This window comes from Fringilla coelebs (genome assembly GCF_963513975.1).
Source record: "Fringilla coelebs genome assembly, chromosome: 11".
Lineage (NCBI taxonomy): Eukaryota > Metazoa > Chordata > Aves > Passeriformes > Fringillidae > Fringilla > Fringilla coelebs.
The window spans coordinates 5,859,678-5,876,816 of record NC_140037.1 but is presented as its reverse complement, the minus strand read 5'-3'; the positions used below and the strand labels follow the sequence as shown (position 1 = coordinate 5,876,816).

The 17,139-nt window shown below is 50.2% G+C and overlaps 1 protein-coding gene across 4 annotated transcripts in view; it reads right to left on the bottom strand.

The window, feature by feature from the left end:
* Positions 1 to 17,139, bottom strand: part of ARHGEF9 (Cdc42 guanine nucleotide exchange factor 9) — a 206,685-nt gene that overhangs the window by 38,493 nt on the left and 151,053 nt on the right. For all 4 annotated transcript variants that reach the window (XM_084213198.1, XM_084213201.1, XM_084213199.1 and 1 more), the window contains 3 exons: positions 12,172 to 12,351; positions 9,525 to 9,757; positions 5,394 to 5,523 (listed from right to left, as the gene is read on the bottom strand). In XM_084213198.1, coding sequence (XP_084069324.1) covers positions 5,394 to 5,523; positions 9,525 to 9,757; positions 12,172 to 12,351 — 543 coding nt within the window. The remainder of the gene's footprint in view (positions 1 to 5,393; positions 5,524 to 9,524; positions 9,758 to 12,171; positions 12,352 to 17,139) is intronic.

The following is a 17,139-nucleotide window of genomic DNA, read 5'->3' as shown; positions in this document are numbered from 1 at the left end:
CCCAGCTCCCTGCTCTGTGAGGGGCAGCTGGCAGGAACCACAGAGCTTTGAGAGCGCCATGAAATAAAATGGGAGCACCAGGGTAGCAAGGCAGGGCTGGCACCGAGAGCTGCTCCCCCTCCCAGACCCCTCCCCGGGCTCAGCAATGCCCAGAGCCCAGCAGAGCTGCCCCCTGCCCCCAGCCCAGCCCTGTGCTGGCCCTGCTGGGCACCAGGAGGGGATTTGTGCCCTCTCCAGCTCCCAGGGAGCCAGCAGGGCTCTCTCGTGCCTGACACTGCTGTTCTGCAATTAGAGACTGACAGGCTGATTAGCACCCGGGGCTACACTGAGATCACAAAAAGGAACGGCAGCGAAATGTTGTCCTTTTCAACAAGCTCAGTTTTGATACCTTCTGTTGCTGGGGGGAACAAAATAAAAGAAGGAGAAAAAAGAAGGCTCCGTTTCAGTCCCTGCCATGGTTTTTTTTCCCCAGGAGGATTTCTCATCAGGCTGTCCTCACTTTGGTGGTTGCAGGCAGCTTCCTTTCGTGGCACTCTTGGATTCACTGATGCAGTATCAGGCTGAGGCCAGTGATTATAGATTACATAATTAAGGGCAGCAAGTCTTGATTTAAAGGACACGTAAATAACAGGAAGGAGAAGAAATTTAAAAGGACAATGCTCATTAAATTTCTCAAATATATATATATTTCTCCCTTCATGGAAATTTAATACTCTTGGAAGCTGCCATATTGGCAACCCATGAGAATCTTTGGTAGAAATATCTAAATATCGACATAAACCAAAGTAATCTGTTTAAATAGCAAGTTCAAACCCATCCAGGCTGATGAGCAAGGCTCTGTCCTCTGCCAAACCTGGTTAACTGTCCCCTGTGGAATCTGGGACCTCCACAGATCTCTTCCCAAGGAAAGGGAACCAATTTTTCTCCCTCCTGTGAGAAAAAACTGGGCTGAAAGGGAGGAAAATGCTGGAGACCTGGAGAGAGAGCCTGAACTGCTGCAGTGATTGCTGCTTCATTTTGTTTTGATGCAGTTCAAGAGCTGTGTGAAAAGGCATAAAATTGAGCAATTCCAGGTGTGCTGAGGCACAGACCTGTTTTCCATCCCCACATCATCCATACAGGGCACTTGGGGAGGCTGTGCTGAGCCCTGCCCACGGGAACAGAACCCAGATCTGCCTAGGAGCAGAGCCCAGTGAACTGGGCACAGTGGCACAGGTGGCACAGGTGGCACAGGTGGCACAGGGCTCCTCAGGCTCACAGGATCCATCTGGGGGGCAGGAGAGAGGGACCAGGAGCAGAGGGAAAGGCAGGGATGTGCCTCTGAGGGCTGTAAATATAGCCCTGGGGCTGGCAAGGACTTGGAAATGATGATGCCTTTGTGGCAATCTCTTTTAATTCTGCTCTGTGTGTGTGTCTGCTCTTGTATTTGCAGGATTTTCAGACAAAGGAAGGAATTATGTATTTGATTTTATGTTTTTGAAGGTTAATTTGTTATTTTATGATACTACACTATATTAAAGAATACTATATTAAACTGTACTAAAGAATAGAGAAAGGATAATTATAGCAGGTTAGAAAGATAATAATGAAAACTTGTGGCTCCTTCCAGAGCCCTGACACAGTTTGACTGTAAGTGGTCATCAAGTTAAAACAATTTACATGAAATGAAATTAATGAAACAATTACTACTTGGATAAACAATCTCCAAACACATTCCACATGTGAGCACAACAAAGGAGAAGCAAATGAGATAAGAATTTGTTTTTTCCTTTTTTCTCTGAGGCTTCTCAGTTTCCAAGGAGAAAATTTTGGCGAAGGGATTTTTCAGAAAACCTGACGGTGACATGTGGAGCCATTCCCACCAAGCTCTGAGGGCAGGAACAGGGAAGGGAGAGAGCAGCAAAGGCTGCCCAGGATGCTCTGGCTGCCCCCTTTGAAGGCAGCTCTGTGTGGAGCTTTGCCTTGCTGCCTTTAAATGTCACTGCTGTGATCTGAGGGTGTGTCACTGCGAGCAGGGGGACGGGGCTGAGCGGGGGAATGGAGCTGGAACATCAGGGAACGCTTCAGAACTGAAAGGGCTCGGTGGGAGGTGGTGGAAGCCCCAAATTCTGAGCCATTACCAGCTCAAAGGACTGGAGACTGGTGTGGGCAGCACCTCTCTGGGTCTGTTTATATGCTGGGAATTCAGGTTACAAAATAAATAAGTGAGTCACACGTGGCAGCAGACCAAGGCAGGCTTCTCAGTCAAGCCCACATTGCCACAAATTACACAGGAACTCATCTCAGAGTGACTGGGATTATTCCTGATTTACAGCAGCCAGTAAGATCAGAATCTTCCCTTACAATTCTGCTCAGTCATTTCTTGTCCAAAGATGCCAAACTGCCAATAATTCCTCAAGATTTCAGGCCTGGCTGTGCCCTGTGCCAGGCCACCCTTTCCTGGTCCCACTGGCAATTTAAACAAGCAGATCCTGCTTGCAGGATTTCTTGGGGAAAACCTCTGGCTTTGCTTAACTCAAGGATGTTTGCAGTTTTCAAACACTCACCCTGAAATTCACCACCATGGGGCCACACGTGATAAATTTTTATCCCATGGAGGGATAAAAATGATTCCTAAAAAATGGGATTCAGTCAAACCCCTCTGCTTAAAGCAGCTTGGACACACCCTTACTTTTCCAATTTGTTTTAGGATCAGCATTCCCAACACCACCTCTCCCTGCAAGACACTGTGCACACATTTTATATACCAGAACATTTCAGATATTCCCCCACTAAGTATTTTTTGTTTGGTTGGGATTTTTTCCTTCTTTAAAGCATCTTTTTCCACCATCTCCTGACAAAACATGAGTAAATTTAGAAACGAAAATGCAACTTCAGAGCAGAGAATCAGCATCATCAGTCTCAAGATGCTGAGGAAAAACAGACATTTCTCCAAATAAAATATCTCCATGAGCTGCAACATTCAGCCACTGAAATCATTTGTGAAGTGCCAACGTGATGGGAATTTGGGATTAGCTCTATCTTGTGCCCTGCCTGCATTTTGGGTGGAAAAAGACTGAACTGGTAATTTTTTATGCCTGGCTCCTGTTTTCTCAGAGTCAGTGCTGTTTCCAGGGGGTCTCAGGAAGGCTGGGCTGTGCCTGTGCTCTGGAGCCACTGGGATGGACAGAACGGTCAGATTAGAGCAGGAGCAGGGCCAGGAAAGCTGGGAATTACAGCTGGGGATCCCTCTCTGCTCAGGGAACGCCACAAGACTGGACAGGCCTTGTGGCAGCACAGCACTGACAGCAAACACCAACTGGGAGCTGATCTTCTCCTCAAACCAGACCTGTCCCTTCCCCAGAGCCTGGAGGGGCTGGGGACACACACCAGGAGGTCCCTGCTGGAGCCCAGAACCGCACAGGAGACAAAGCTCTGAGCCAACCCCGATGCTCCACGTCCTGGGGACATCCCCGCAGCCTCCAAGGGGGATTTGGGGTCTGCAGTGCCAAAGGAACACCTGCACACATCTCAGCACATCCAAGCACTTCCCAAAGATCCAATCTTTTCATTTCTCCCACTCTCTTCCTGCATTACACTGGGTATTTTGGGTTTCTGTGCATCCTTCTGGCTGTTCCACGGACAGCTGTGCAGTGGGGGCTGGATCTGGTGATTCAGAACTGCTTAAGAGGAAAGAATCAAGCAGTGAAATCCTCTGCTGGGTCCAACTCTCATCCTCTACTTTCTCATCAAAACTCTGTGACTCTTCTTGAGCCAAAATCCAGAATAAAAAGGGCAAGGAGGGTGTTTGCCTTTGACCAGGAGCTGTGTTCCCATGGCATTTCTGAGCATGCCAGCAGCAGGCTGTGCTACGTTATGAGAAGTTGAAGGATGCTGCTGCAATAATGTGCTCAAAATCTGGAATAGCTGAAAAAAGCCTGGAAGAATAATTTGGCAAGTGCCTGAGGATGGGATGGAGATAAAGAATGGGTACTGCTAAGCAGGAATGAATTATCAAGGACAGGGCTAAATAAAAATGAATTATCAACTGAGCTAATGTAAGAGAAAAAGCAACTGCTATTCCATAGATTCTGTGTGGAGGTCACCTTGGCTTCCCTCTCACACATGAATATTCACTGGCTTGGAATGGATCTGTCCTTAATCGAGATTTATTTACAGCGAGGGTCTGGGAGCTCCTCACAAATGATCCCCATTAGCTCATCCCATGGCACACTCCAGGGCTGAGCACGGAGCTGATGGTCCTGTGCCTCCTGCAGAGCAGTTTCCTCATTCTGGAAATGAGTCTGCCTGGCAGTGAGAGATGTTCCTGCGCAGTAAAACAATCAGACACATTGTCTGTGCTCCCTGCTCTCCCAGCCAGCCACAATCCCAGCTCTGATTGCTGCATTTATGTGTTTTATTGTGTGTTTTATCACCAGATCCAGCGTGATAAACCTCCATCCTCCATCACAGCAATGAAACTAGCTCAGCCAAGGAGGACACAGGTGATGCACCTGTATTTCTCTCCCTCTGCTCCCAGCCTTCACAGATCTTTGCCAGAAATAAGTTAATTAAAGGATGAATGCCTCTTTCCCATACACTCATTTCCACAGTATGATCCCCATGACTGGAATGTGGAGTTATTTCAGACTTCACAAGTGAGGAAGCAGAAAGGCTGCTCCATCACTCTGATTATCTCCTTGCTGAACACATGGGCTGATGACAACAGCGAGAGGATTTACAAAAACGTTTGTCCTCAATCTGCTGCAAAACCCTATTTATGGATTACTTCCATACAATGATTTTTAAAAATCAGGGACGAAAAGAAAGGGAGAACATAATTTTAGTATGGTTTTTCTTCCAAACACATGGCACAAATGTAGAGACTGAAGGCCTGCTGGTGAGGAATCCTTCTGCTGACTCTGCCTTCCCTGTGCCTCTCAGCTCCTTAATTACACCATCACTACATACAGGGCTGGTTCAGAAATATCTTTAAGTGGGATGTCATTTATAAAATGCAAATACCATCTCTAACTCCAGTTTAACAGTTTGGCTTCCAGTCACAAAGCAATCGCCAGAAGGATTTTCTTCATTTTCTTAACCTCTTGCAATTTCCAGGGCTTTTTTGCTACGTCTTTCCCTCCCTCCTCGCCAGTGACACAGCACAGAGGCAGAATGCACATGGGGTTTGCTCCAAGCCTCACCTACTCACAGCACTGCAACCACAAAAGTCACTCCAGGTTGCTAGGGATGAAATTGGAACTGGATTTTCCTTAGGGCACCGTTAACATTTCATCACCACCCCAAAGTCACGACTGTGCCTTCTCCACCCAAAACTGTGGGAAATTAACTGCAGGGTCTTAGATAACCTAAGAGCAGGATTTTGCCAGGCTGCCAGGGCAGGGGTACTGTACCTCCCAGTCCAGGACAGAGGCCTGCCACTGAGCGATCTTGTCGATGTTCTCCAGCCTCCGCTTGCGCTCGTTGATCTGGAGGGTGACGTTCCTCATGACGGCGAGGGCAGCGGCCACGTACCTGTAGTCACTGCACACAGAGGGAAAGGCATCAGAGGCAGCAGGGCATGCCCAGGGGTCTGTCACAACCCCACCAGCCCACAGGGACACGGGCAGGGCTGACCCCTCAGTGCTACAATGGGATTTTTCCATCTGGATTGTCACAACGGAGCAGCTCGATGGAAACGGGAGCTGGGAGCCCAGTCTGGCCTCTACCAGCCCAGCACTCTGGGTGAGCCCTTTGCAGCCTCAAGGAGCCCAGCTGAAGAGCACTCTAAAGACAGGCTGAACACTTTTACAGCCTCTGCCTTTGGGCCTGGATTTTTCTGGTTTTAAAATGAACATTTAGTAAAGGTTCATTTAGACAAACACCAGAGCACCTTCCAAGCCACTCCCAGAGCAGCCACCCCATGGAATTCACTCTCACTGCAGATTTCAGGTGAGCAAATCAAGCAACTCTTCTCTTTTTTTTACCCTGCATGGCCCTGTGAGTGCAGTAACACAGAGTGAGAACAGGCTCCTGCCAGGGCCACTGAGGATGATGATCAGTCTTTTCAGAAAGTGATGCTGGAATCAATGCCATTGATTCCTGCCCTGTGCCTGCTTTTCCATTCCAAGGAGCTGCAACGTTCATTTCCATGGGGAAGACAGGCAAGGCCAGCTGCCACAACACCACCACAATGTATTATTAACTTAAGGGCTGCTATTGATTGCTGACTAATGAGAAAAACTGCCATCTTGGGCAGCTGCAGGGGGAATGGCTTTATTGATTATTGCTAAGGATTGTGCTGGTGACAGCTAAAAGAGGGGTGAATACTGGGAATTAGATCCCCCCCTCCATGTGTTCCCAACAGGATAAATACTAAGAAACAAACACGCTGTGATATACAAAAAATATTATTTGCTCTTTTGGCATCCTTGCTCGGGTGAAATCTTGAGCTGAGTTATCATTTTTTCTTAACTTCTTATGTCAAAATTGTAGGTGAGATTAAAAATAACCCCACAAATTCCAGGACAGCAGGCCTGGGCCTTCAGCAAAATAAAGGAAAATAGAGGATGGGCTGCCTGATAGATCCCATCCATCACAGAGAGGTCTGGGTCAGGAGGGATTTAAAGCCCATCCAGCTCCACCCCCTGCCATGGGCAGGGACACCTTCCACTGTCCCAGGGTGTTCCAAGTCCATCCAGCCCAGCCCTGGACACTGCCAGGGATAGAAGGGATTGTGCTGCACAATGAAGAACTTCTTGTGCCTCCCTTTGTGTGAGCATCTGTGTGAAGGGAGTGCTGGTTGTGTCAGGCAGGAAAGGAGCTGTGCCAGGGGGACATCAGCTCATGGAGAACATCCATGAGCTCTTCAGGGATAGAGGAAGTCCCTACAGCCAGGAAGGATCTGGAGAGGCAGGGAGAGGTGCAGGGTTTGCAGACAGTCACCAGTGATGCCCCAGCAGTGATGCTCATGCTCAGAAGGGAGGGCACTCCCTGGCAGAGTCTCCTCATGTAAAGTGTTCCTACATTCCCAACTCCAGCTCCCTTCTGCTCTGGGAATACTCAGGATTCCAGCAAGCTGCACTTAGGACCTTCCTATATTTAATTAATATTAAGCTGGAGTAGGTCTTTAAGAGGTGAACAGATGTGGCTTTGTGAAAAATTCAAAGGAACCAGGCTGCAGACAGGCAGGGAGGGAGGGAGGCAGGCTCTGAGCTCAGCCCCATCCTGCCTCCATGCAGAGTGGGACGGTGCCAGCCCTTCATCTTGGGAATGCTAATTCCCTAATTCCAGGGAGAAAACCCCAGCAATGCTTTCCTGTCATGCTGTAATGAAGAAAAAGGCTCAGGACTGAACTTCTTGGGCTCCCAGCCCATGTCTGTGGCAGAGCTGGCAAAAACTTAGAAGAAAAAAACAACAGGAGCAGAGCATTTGGCCATGAGGCAATAATAGGATCCCATTAACCATGGGATGAAGGTAAATAAATGGTTTGTCAATTCTGTTGGGGCTGCAGTGGCCACTTCCCAGTGCTCCATCAGAATCCAAGTCTAAATCCTTGCCAAGCATCACGTGCTGCCTCTGGGGAGCCTGCTCTGGATGCTGCTTTCAGCATTGTCTTGACCTGATGCAGGGAAAATCCACAGCTCTGCAGGTGTGGAGGCAGTGAAAAGGAAAGAAAGAAGAAAAAGAGGACACGTTTCCTCTGTTAGATGAAGCCCACACTCCTGCTTTCCCTGACAATCCTGTGTTTTCCCATGTTTTGCCTCACTCCAGGGCTGGGATTTGGCACCACTGTGCAGCCACAGGTGAGCAAACCTCACCCTGCCTTCCCTTCCCAGAGCACAGAGGAACAGGAGAAATGGAGTGTCCATGGCAATCCAGTGCCACAGAGCCTCAGGCTGAGTCACCCAAGCGCTGCTGACCACGGGAGAGCTCCCAGGGCTCCTCAGAACACGACTCTGTGGGATTCCTTAACAACATGGTGAGTTTAGAACATCCCCAAGGGAACAGCAACGTGCTCCCAAAATAACCCAACCCTGGTGTTAGCACACTGCCCACATCCCCTTTGCTGTGGCTCCCAAGTAACTCACAGAGGTCATTTGAAACACCCTCCTGGTGGGATGCCACATCTGAGCTCCCAGCCAGGGCTGTGGGTACTCCTGTGGCTGCTGAAGGGGAAACCCACAACCTGTGGGATCCCAGAGCTGCTTTCTGATACTCTGAGGTTCCCACGAATCCATTCCAAGTTTAATTTGGTCTTTGGAAAAGCAGGAATTGGATCTGAAGCCAAAGGCTTGTCCAAATTGGTGATTTGGGGCATTTGGCTACCCTGAGTCACTCAGACTTGTGGGTCAGGTCAAAGCAGATCAATGCAACTCTGCTCCCATCACACTTCTGCTCTGGGCCTGGGAAAAACAAGCCATCAAACACTTGCAGAAGTTTCTGAAACATCTCTGGTCTTTTCTGTTCTCACTTGCTTTTAAATGGGTTTTGGAAAAAGTAAGAAAATTGGCAGGGCAGGAACAAATCTGCTCTCACAGGGCCTGATTTTTCTTTCACCTTATTTTCACAGCAGTAAATCCCAAGTGGTATCACAGGCACTGCTCCTGATTCACACTGTCAGGCAGCCAGGCTGATTGTCCTCAGCAGCAGCAAAAGAGATGCTGGAAATTTTGGGAAGCAATCAAACTGTGGGTGCTCCTCTGAACCTAAACTCCACAGCAGAACCGGAGATGGGACTGGGCTGAAAAGTTGAGCAGGTTTGGAGCTCTCCCCACATCAGGATCCAGCTGCAGAGCCTGGCCCTGCACTCACTGCGTGCCCAGGGTCTCACTGGGAGCAGGGAAGGAGCCTCTCAGACCACTGAACATGAATGAGGTCATTTTTCCAGTGTAACTGGTAGCATCAGAAAGTACATCCAAGGGTAATTAGTTCACATGTCTGATTAGAACAGAGCTGAGTGTGTCTCCATCGAGAATTGCTGCTTGGAGAAGACTGAACTGTCTGCTAACCCTTTGTCCTGCTCCTGTTTATCCAGGATATCAGAGGGACAAGAGCTGGACAGCAAATCCCAAGCCCTGGGTGGTGGGGATGGAGCACTGGACAGAAAACCCAAGCCCTGTAGGGAGCCAGCACTGGACAGAAAATCTCAAGCTCTGTTGGAAAGGAGCACTGAACAGAAAAACCCAAGCCCTATGTAGGGAAGAAGCACTGGGCAGAAAACTCCAACCTGTGGGTGGGAAAGAGTCCTGGACAGAAAACCCCAACCCTTAGGTGGGAAGGAGCACTGGGTAGAAAAACCCAGGCCCTGGCTGGGAAGGAGCACTGGACAGAAAAAACCAGGCCCTGGGTGGGAAGGAGCACTGGACAAAACCCCCCAAGCCCTGTGTAGGGAAGGAGCCTTGGGCAGAAAACCCCAACGCCTATCAGGAAAGCAGCACCAGGCAGAAAACCCCAAGCCCTGTGTAAAGAAGGAACACTGGACAGAAACCCCCAGGCCTGCAGGGCAGCAGCACTGGGCAGATCCCCCAGGCCTGCAGAGGTACCTGTGCTCCTGGGCCGTGTACTTGAGCAGCTCTGCCAGCTGCAGGGGGTACTTGCAGATCTTCTGCACGGGCGTCAGCAGGAAGCCGTCGATGGCGATGTCGATCATCTGCTGCAGCAGGCGGCACGCCTCGAAGAAGTGCTGGTACCTGCTGTCCTTCATCAGCTTGGAGAGCTCCATGCACGCGTCCAGGTGGTTGTTACAGTACTCAGAATAGATCCAGAAGCCGTCTTGCTGTGAGGGCAGAAGGAGGAGGACAGGTCAGGCAGAGACCTGGCGGATCAATGCCACACCAGGGCTGGGAAGGGCAGGGTTCCGTGGGATCTGTGGGGCTGGTGGGCCCACAGGGAAAGGAACCACAACTCTCCCCTGGAGGGAGAACCCTTCAGGCGGCTAGGGTGAGAAAAAGGCTTCTCCCAGCCCTTTCCCTTGCTGTGACATGCAGATTCAATGTGTCCCACTGGCCCTGGTGCTCTGTCCTGCCTCTCAAGATCTCTATATAAACCCTGCTTTACCTGCCTCAGCGGCTCCTTCGTCACTGGACCCTTCGGGGAGAACCTCAATAAAGGCTCTCCTTGGAACCCCATATGAAGACCCCATCTCTCCTCCTGTGTCTCCTGGATCCCAGAAGAGCTGAAATCCCCCAGTGTGAGCACAGACATGCCTATGCCCACCAGGTCTTTTTCAAGACCCTTCTTCAGGAAGGTCACAGCGCTCTGAACAATGCCCACCATGACAGGGATACTGAGAGAAACTCCCCCTGGGAGGGTGGGGAGGCCCTGGGATGGAATTCCCAGAGAAGCTGTGGCTGCCCCATCCCTGGAAGTGTTCCAGGATGAGCTCGGAGCATTCCAGACTATAAAGGTGTCCTGCCCAAAGCAAGGTCTGGAAAAAAATTATCTTCCCAACCCAACTTTTCCAACCCAAACCAGTCTGGATTTCCAAGAAAGCACAGCCCAAGCAGGAGGAAGGACAGATCCTACAGTGCTCCTCCTGTTTGGAGGAGGTGCTGGGAAAGGAGGGACTGCAGAGAGGGAGCTGCACTCTGACACATGGCCAAGGTCTCTGCAGGTACAGGTGTGTTAATGTGAGCCCTACATAGAGCTGTGCTTGTTCTCAGCTCCAAATCCTGCAGGGAGGGTTTGAAAGGCACAACCCAGCAGAGCTCTGGCTTTTGGTAAGACAAGAGGACAACCTTGTTATTTCTAGAGCTCTTTCCCTGAGCCTGAAGCAGCTAGCAAGTGTTTGGGGGCTGGGTAAATTCCCTTTACCAACGGAGATCCCAAGGCACTGCATGGATTTCCCCAGGAACAGAGACCCAGAAAACACTGAAAGCAAACAAAATACCCACTGACAAGTGTGCTCCTCCACCTTTTGGACTGCTCTAACAAGTTTTCTGGTGTCTGCTTTGTTGGAATGTCCTTTTCCTGCCTTCACTGACCACAGACTGTCACCTTTAACTTGGGCTTGATTCATCTGGGCCACACAGACAAGGTAATGAAAGGGCAGGGAAGATTTCACTGAGAAGGAGGTGGGCACAGCCCAGCACCACAAATTAACTCTGAGACAGCCCAGGTCAAAGGCAGGTGTTGCAAACCAGCCAGTTCCACTGAGCTGTGGTCAATGCCTTCCAAAAAAAGGACAGATTCTATTCAGCCAAGACATGCCTGCCCAGCAATTACTTCTCCATCCCTGAGGGTCAGAACAAGCTGCTTCTCTGGGAAAAGGGATCCAGTGTCCTTCCCATCCCCACAGCTGACCCAGCCATGCACTGACAGCTCTCTCTTGCTGAAGAAAATGAGGAACAAGAGGCTTTGGAGATCTCTAAACAGGATCTAAACATCCTCACCCCTCAGTTTCCCAAATGGCTAAGCAGGGACAATTTATCAGGAGTTTATCAGCCAGCTCTCAGCCCCTGTCTGGTGACAGGCAAGTGTCAGATCTCCCTCCGAATCGCAGCAGCAATTCTTGCTATTGTCACTATCAATGAATTGACAGCACAGCCTCAAGTCATGACATCTGAGTTACTGATTCTCAGCAAGATTTCCTACATCTTCCCAGCACAGAGGTGGAATGTGATGCTGCTTTTTGCAGGCTCTGCTAAGAACCAGCCATGTTAACGCCTCATGCACCTTCTCAGAGGAAACCCCAATGAGAGACCCAGGGATGTTTAAAAGATGCTGTGAAACTCTTTAGGGATGTCCTGCTTAAGTTTAGGAATGTTTATCAGGAGTTTCCCTGATAAGCAGTGAATTGCTGCCCTGAGACAGCACAGGAGCTGCAGCACCTGTGAGCTCTGATACCCTGCTCCCCTCTCCCTCCAGGAAAGCCTCCAGCTCCAGGGCTGGCATTTGTTTGACATTTCCTGCCATATTTACAACATTGGCCAATTTATCAGCTCTAGCAGGAGGTGGTTTATGGAACAATAGGATGGGCTAGGCAAAATCCTCCAGTATCTTCTTATCGATGTGACTTCGATGTACTGGGGGTTATCCAACTGCATATCCGAGCTCTCCCTCCTCTCTATCTCCCACAGCACATGGAGGCCCAGGGGCAGTCCCTGCTCTGTCACCAGGAGAGGTTGCTGCCTGTGGAGTTTTCCTTCCCTCCCCAGCCCAGGCCTGGAGGCACAGTGGCCATGGACTCACGTGTTCCAGGAAGCAGGGCCCGATCTCACTGAGGTGGGGGTCCTCATTGTTGTACTGCTTCTCCAGGTCCCGCACGAAGCCCATCTGAAATCTGTAGATGTCTTCAATGTTCCCAAAGATGATTTTCAGCTGCTCGTCACTGAACATGTCCCTCCTCTTCCGGCACTGCTTTAAGTAACCCTGTGAGAGTGAGAAAGAAGGATTTGCAGAGAGCAGCAACCCACAGGGGACAGCCCCAAGGAGGGGTGCTCAGTGCTCCTGCAAACCCCACTGCCCCCAGCACCTCCTACCCAGGTCTCCCACAAGCACTGCTGCTTCCCCGTCCTTCCAGGGGCTCAGCCTCCACAGAAAGCTGTGAGGGGCTGCTTGAGCCTGCTCTGACTTCTCCTTTCAGCTCAGTAATCTGCACAAGGAAGCTGTTTAGTACCATCAGCAAGTTCTGTTTAGTATCTTTAGCAACCACCTGGAAGAGGGGATGGAGTGCACCCGCAAGAAGTTTGCAGCTGATGTGCTGGAGGGTGGGAAGGTTCTGAGCAAATCCCCTCATCCTCCCACACTTCACCTGTCAGGATCATCATCCCTGAATCACAGAATTGTTAACACTGGAAAAGACCTTTAGGATCATCAAATCCAACCAGAATGATTTAGACTAGAAATTTTGCAAGGCCAAATCTCAGATGTTGCAATTGGCCTATTGTGCAGCATCCTGGCTAGAAAGAAACAACACAGGGGTCATCAGGAGATGACTGTGCTTACTTTGCTTGCCTTTATTATATAGGAAGGGGAAAAAATGAAGGGAAGAAAACGCCAGCAGCTCCAGTGGAATGGCTAAATTTGGGAACTCGGGATGCTTAGTCACACTGCCAGCTGGTGACACGCAGCTGCTGGGCCACAGTGAACATTGGAACCCTGCAATGAACTGTCCTTCAGCTTCACCATGTGGTTCCTGGCAGGGACAACTTCAAACATGAATGAGAAATGCAACTCTGGCCGACCTGGCCTGGACCCAACCTCTGCCATGTGCAGCTCAGCTCAGAGGATGCCGTCACCCTGAATTTCCTGGCTTTTCAGCTGAGAAGTTTGGGTTATGGAACACCTTCTACACTTCCTAATCTAGGTCTCTCTTCCCCCAGGAGCTCCTTGATGACTCATTTCCCTGGGTTTCCCCCTCTGATTTTCCAAGGCCACGAGGAATGGGAGCAGGCTGCTTCCCACGATGCAGAACGGTCACAGGGCAAACCAAAATCCAGACTAGGGAGAAATGACACAGAGCATCTCTCCATGCAGATATTCCTGTTTACTTGATGGTCTCAGAACAGCCTGGGAAAAAACCCAAGGAAAAAGCCAGGAAAAAGCCAGGGAAAATCCCTCCCTGTGTCCACAGGGCAGTGTCCCCTCACTGTGCCCCGTGACATCCCTCCCCTCCCAAGAACACAGGAATGTCTCCCAGCCTCAGAGCTGCCATTGGCTGCAATTCCCATCCTCACTATTCCCACCCTCCCTGTGCTGCTTCATCATTTCTCTGGAATCACGTGTCTGGAGGAGCTGAAGCAGCACATTTCTGTGCAGGCACCTCTGAAAGCACAGGGAGAATAAAGGATTGTGAGGAGTTCCCAAGCCTCATCCTCTCTGTGTGTTTGAAGGTGGTTTCCAGAACAAGACAGGAAAAGGAGACTGAAGATTCATCCATAACATGCAGCAGAGGAGGCTGCTGCAGAGTTTTTCCAGTAAATTTACTTCTGTTACATAAAACAATGTCATCTTCCTTCTGCTCATCCCGTCAGGTTTGCTCAAAGAAGGGAGAGCTGACTGATGAGCAGATGTTGGAGAGTGTTTTGCTCAATGAATACCTAAAAATAGCTGCCAAACTGTCTGTCTTTAAAGTACTTTTCCATGTAGTCCCTGAAGTATAGGCCAAAATTGGGCAGGATTTGCAGAAGGTTAAGTGCTAAGTTTTCTTCACCCCACACTGGGATTAGAGACAGCCAGAAGAGGTGGTCAGTCCATCCATCCATCCATCCATCCATCATCCATCCATCCATCCGTCCATCCATCATCCATCCATCCATCCATCATCCATCCATCATCCATCCATCCATCCATCCATCCATCCATCCATCCATCCATCCATCCATCCATCATCCATCCATCCATCATCCATCCATCCATCCATCATCCATCCATCCATCCATCCATCCATCCATCCATCCATCCATCCATCCATCATCCATCCATCCATCCATGATCCATCCATCCATCATCCATCCATCCATCCATCCATCCATCCATCCATCATCCATCCACCATCCATCCATCCATCCATCCATCCATCCATCCATCCATCCATCATCCATCCATCATCCATCCATCCATCCATCCATCCATCCATCCATCCATCCATCCATCCATCCATTCATCTATCCTCCTTGTCTGGCTGACAGCAGGGTGAATGAGAGAAGAAAGAGGCCGCAGGCTGTAACTCCAAAGGCAGCTGGGATGATATTCTGCATTTTTTCCTCTCTGAGCCAGTTTGGGGCTCTTCACACTGCCCTGGAGCCATCCCCAAGCCAGGCCCAGCAGCTCGTGGGCTGTACCCCAGTGCTCTCTGTGCAGGGCTCCCAGCACAGGTGGGCACACAACCAGAACCAGCACAAGAGCAAAGCTCAGACTGTTTGAACTGGAAAGGCAAACCAGAGGCAGAGCTGGTCCCAGGCAGCCAGGACTTGGATACTGGTCCACAGCAAGCCATGGGAGCAGTGGGGCTTTGCTGTGGTGAGGAATTCCCTCCAATCCAGCTGCTTCCCACAGGTCTTGGCTGGCACAGGGGATTTTCATCCTGGTGCTGGCCAGCTCCTGAGCTCCCTGCCTGGCCAGACTCGTGCCATGGGTGTTGGGAGTAGTAACAGCGTGTGCAGTGACGCAGGAGCAGAGAGTGGAAACGCATCCTGAAGCAGAGGGGAGCAATGGGAGGGCTCTTCATCACCACCCTCCAGGAACAACCTCCATCCTCAGGTGCCTCACTGGTATCAGGATTTGTTATTCACTGCAGCTCAGAAACAATAACCACACACTGCTAAACTCAGCACTAAACCAGGCTCAGCCCAGCCAGAGCTGCTCTGCCATCCCCTCTCACACCTCATCCTTCGTCCTACACCTAAAACACCCTAAAACTAAGAGCCCCAGGAGGAGGGGATGTGCCACTGTCAGAGCAGCTCATCAGGGGCTGCCTGCTCGTGCTGTGGCACAAACAACAGCCCTGTCCACCCCACCAGGGGCATGGGGACTCCAGTCCAGCCCAGCTCTCCCAGTCCAGCCCTGGCTCTCCCAGTCCAGCCCATCCCAGCTCTCCCAGTCAGCCCATCCCAGCTCTCCCATCCCACCCCATCTCTCCCATCCCATCCCAGCTCTCCCAGCCCATCCCATCCCATCCCAGCTCTCCCATCCCATCCCAGCTCTCCCATCCCAGCCCATCTCTCCCAGCCCAGCCCTGCTCACACCCCGCCGTGCCAGCCCCTGGCTGACAGAGCTCTGGGAGCCTTCCTCAGCAAAGGGATTGTTGGGATTAAAGTGAGCATAATGAGCCTCTCTCCAGCAAGGCACAGCCCATCGCTGCACAGATGAGAATGCCCATTTCAGCCCTCCTCCCTGCTAAGCTGAATCATTTCCTGGTGCTCTACCTGCAGATTTATCCCCTCAATCCCAGTCTGCATCACACAGAGCAGAGAGAGCTTTCTGGATCTCTCCTGTCTGGGATACATCATTAGGGGCAGTAAATCAGTGCTCCCCCCCTGCAGCTGGACCTGTCTGCACCTCCTGAGAATCCCAATTGGCAGAAACACGGTGACATGGCTGGAGATGCAAGTTAAGGTTTATTTTAGTTTCTTTTGTCTTCATTTCCAACAGAAAAGTGCAAATGCAGGAAAAGAAACAAAATGTGGAGAAGTGTCTGCAGTCTTCCCTTCTTCTCCAATGCAAAGCTCTCTGACCAAAATAGCACATTGAAATTAAGCTCATTTGTTTCCAAATTGAAATCCCAAGGCTCTTCCCTATTTGAAAAGTGTCATAGATGCTTTTTGGATGGCTGCTCTGCCTTGCTGGGAGAAAAGCAGCAAGGATGAAGGAGGAAGACATTCCTCTAAGCACCATCCCCAAGGGGCTTCACCACATTGAGACTGGGCACAGGCTCACTAAATCCTAAACATTGCGAGGGATGAGCTGAAAGCCATCCCCAGACTTTGATTTCAGGGCTCACAAACTTCTGCCTCTCAGTGATAAGGACATCTCCACACACAGTGCCCAACTCTCTGGCACAGCCACAAGCTCCCCTACCCAGACAGCCAGCACCACAGGCTCTGCACTTTGGGCTCAGCTCAGGGCACTAATCCTGAACTTAAGGGGTTGCATTGTAACCTAATGAACAAGAACCAGGTTGGGGATTTGTGGGGTCAGTCACTAAAGTCCATTGCTTGCTGGTTCCCTTCTTCATTTCCCATGGTGGAAACGTTTTGCCCTCAGTCTCACCATAAAAAAGGCAAATGGGGGCCATCCTGAGCCAGGGGAAATTGTGAACCCGACATGAAAGGCACAGATGACATGGGTAACTGATTGGTTTAATTACAACCTAATTTCCTCAATCACAAGTTCAAAAGTAGATGGCATTGGGTTTTAATTAAGAGGGCTGCTTGAAGGATCTCAACCTCATCATGTTTTAGTCAAAGAGCTATGGAATAAAGGTCAGGAAATTGCACTTTTGGTTAATACAAACTAAAGGAATTATCAGAACCAGCAGGAAATTCTCAGAACTGTCAATACATATTGACAGATGCTGCTCCTCCATTAGACACAGTCAGCTTGTTCCCAAATCACCCAGGGACAAACACAGGTCCAACCCTTGCCAGCCCCTCACCATGGGCAGGTGTGCCAGCCCCAGGTACATCACAGATGTCCCTGAGGTGTTTGGTGCAGTGG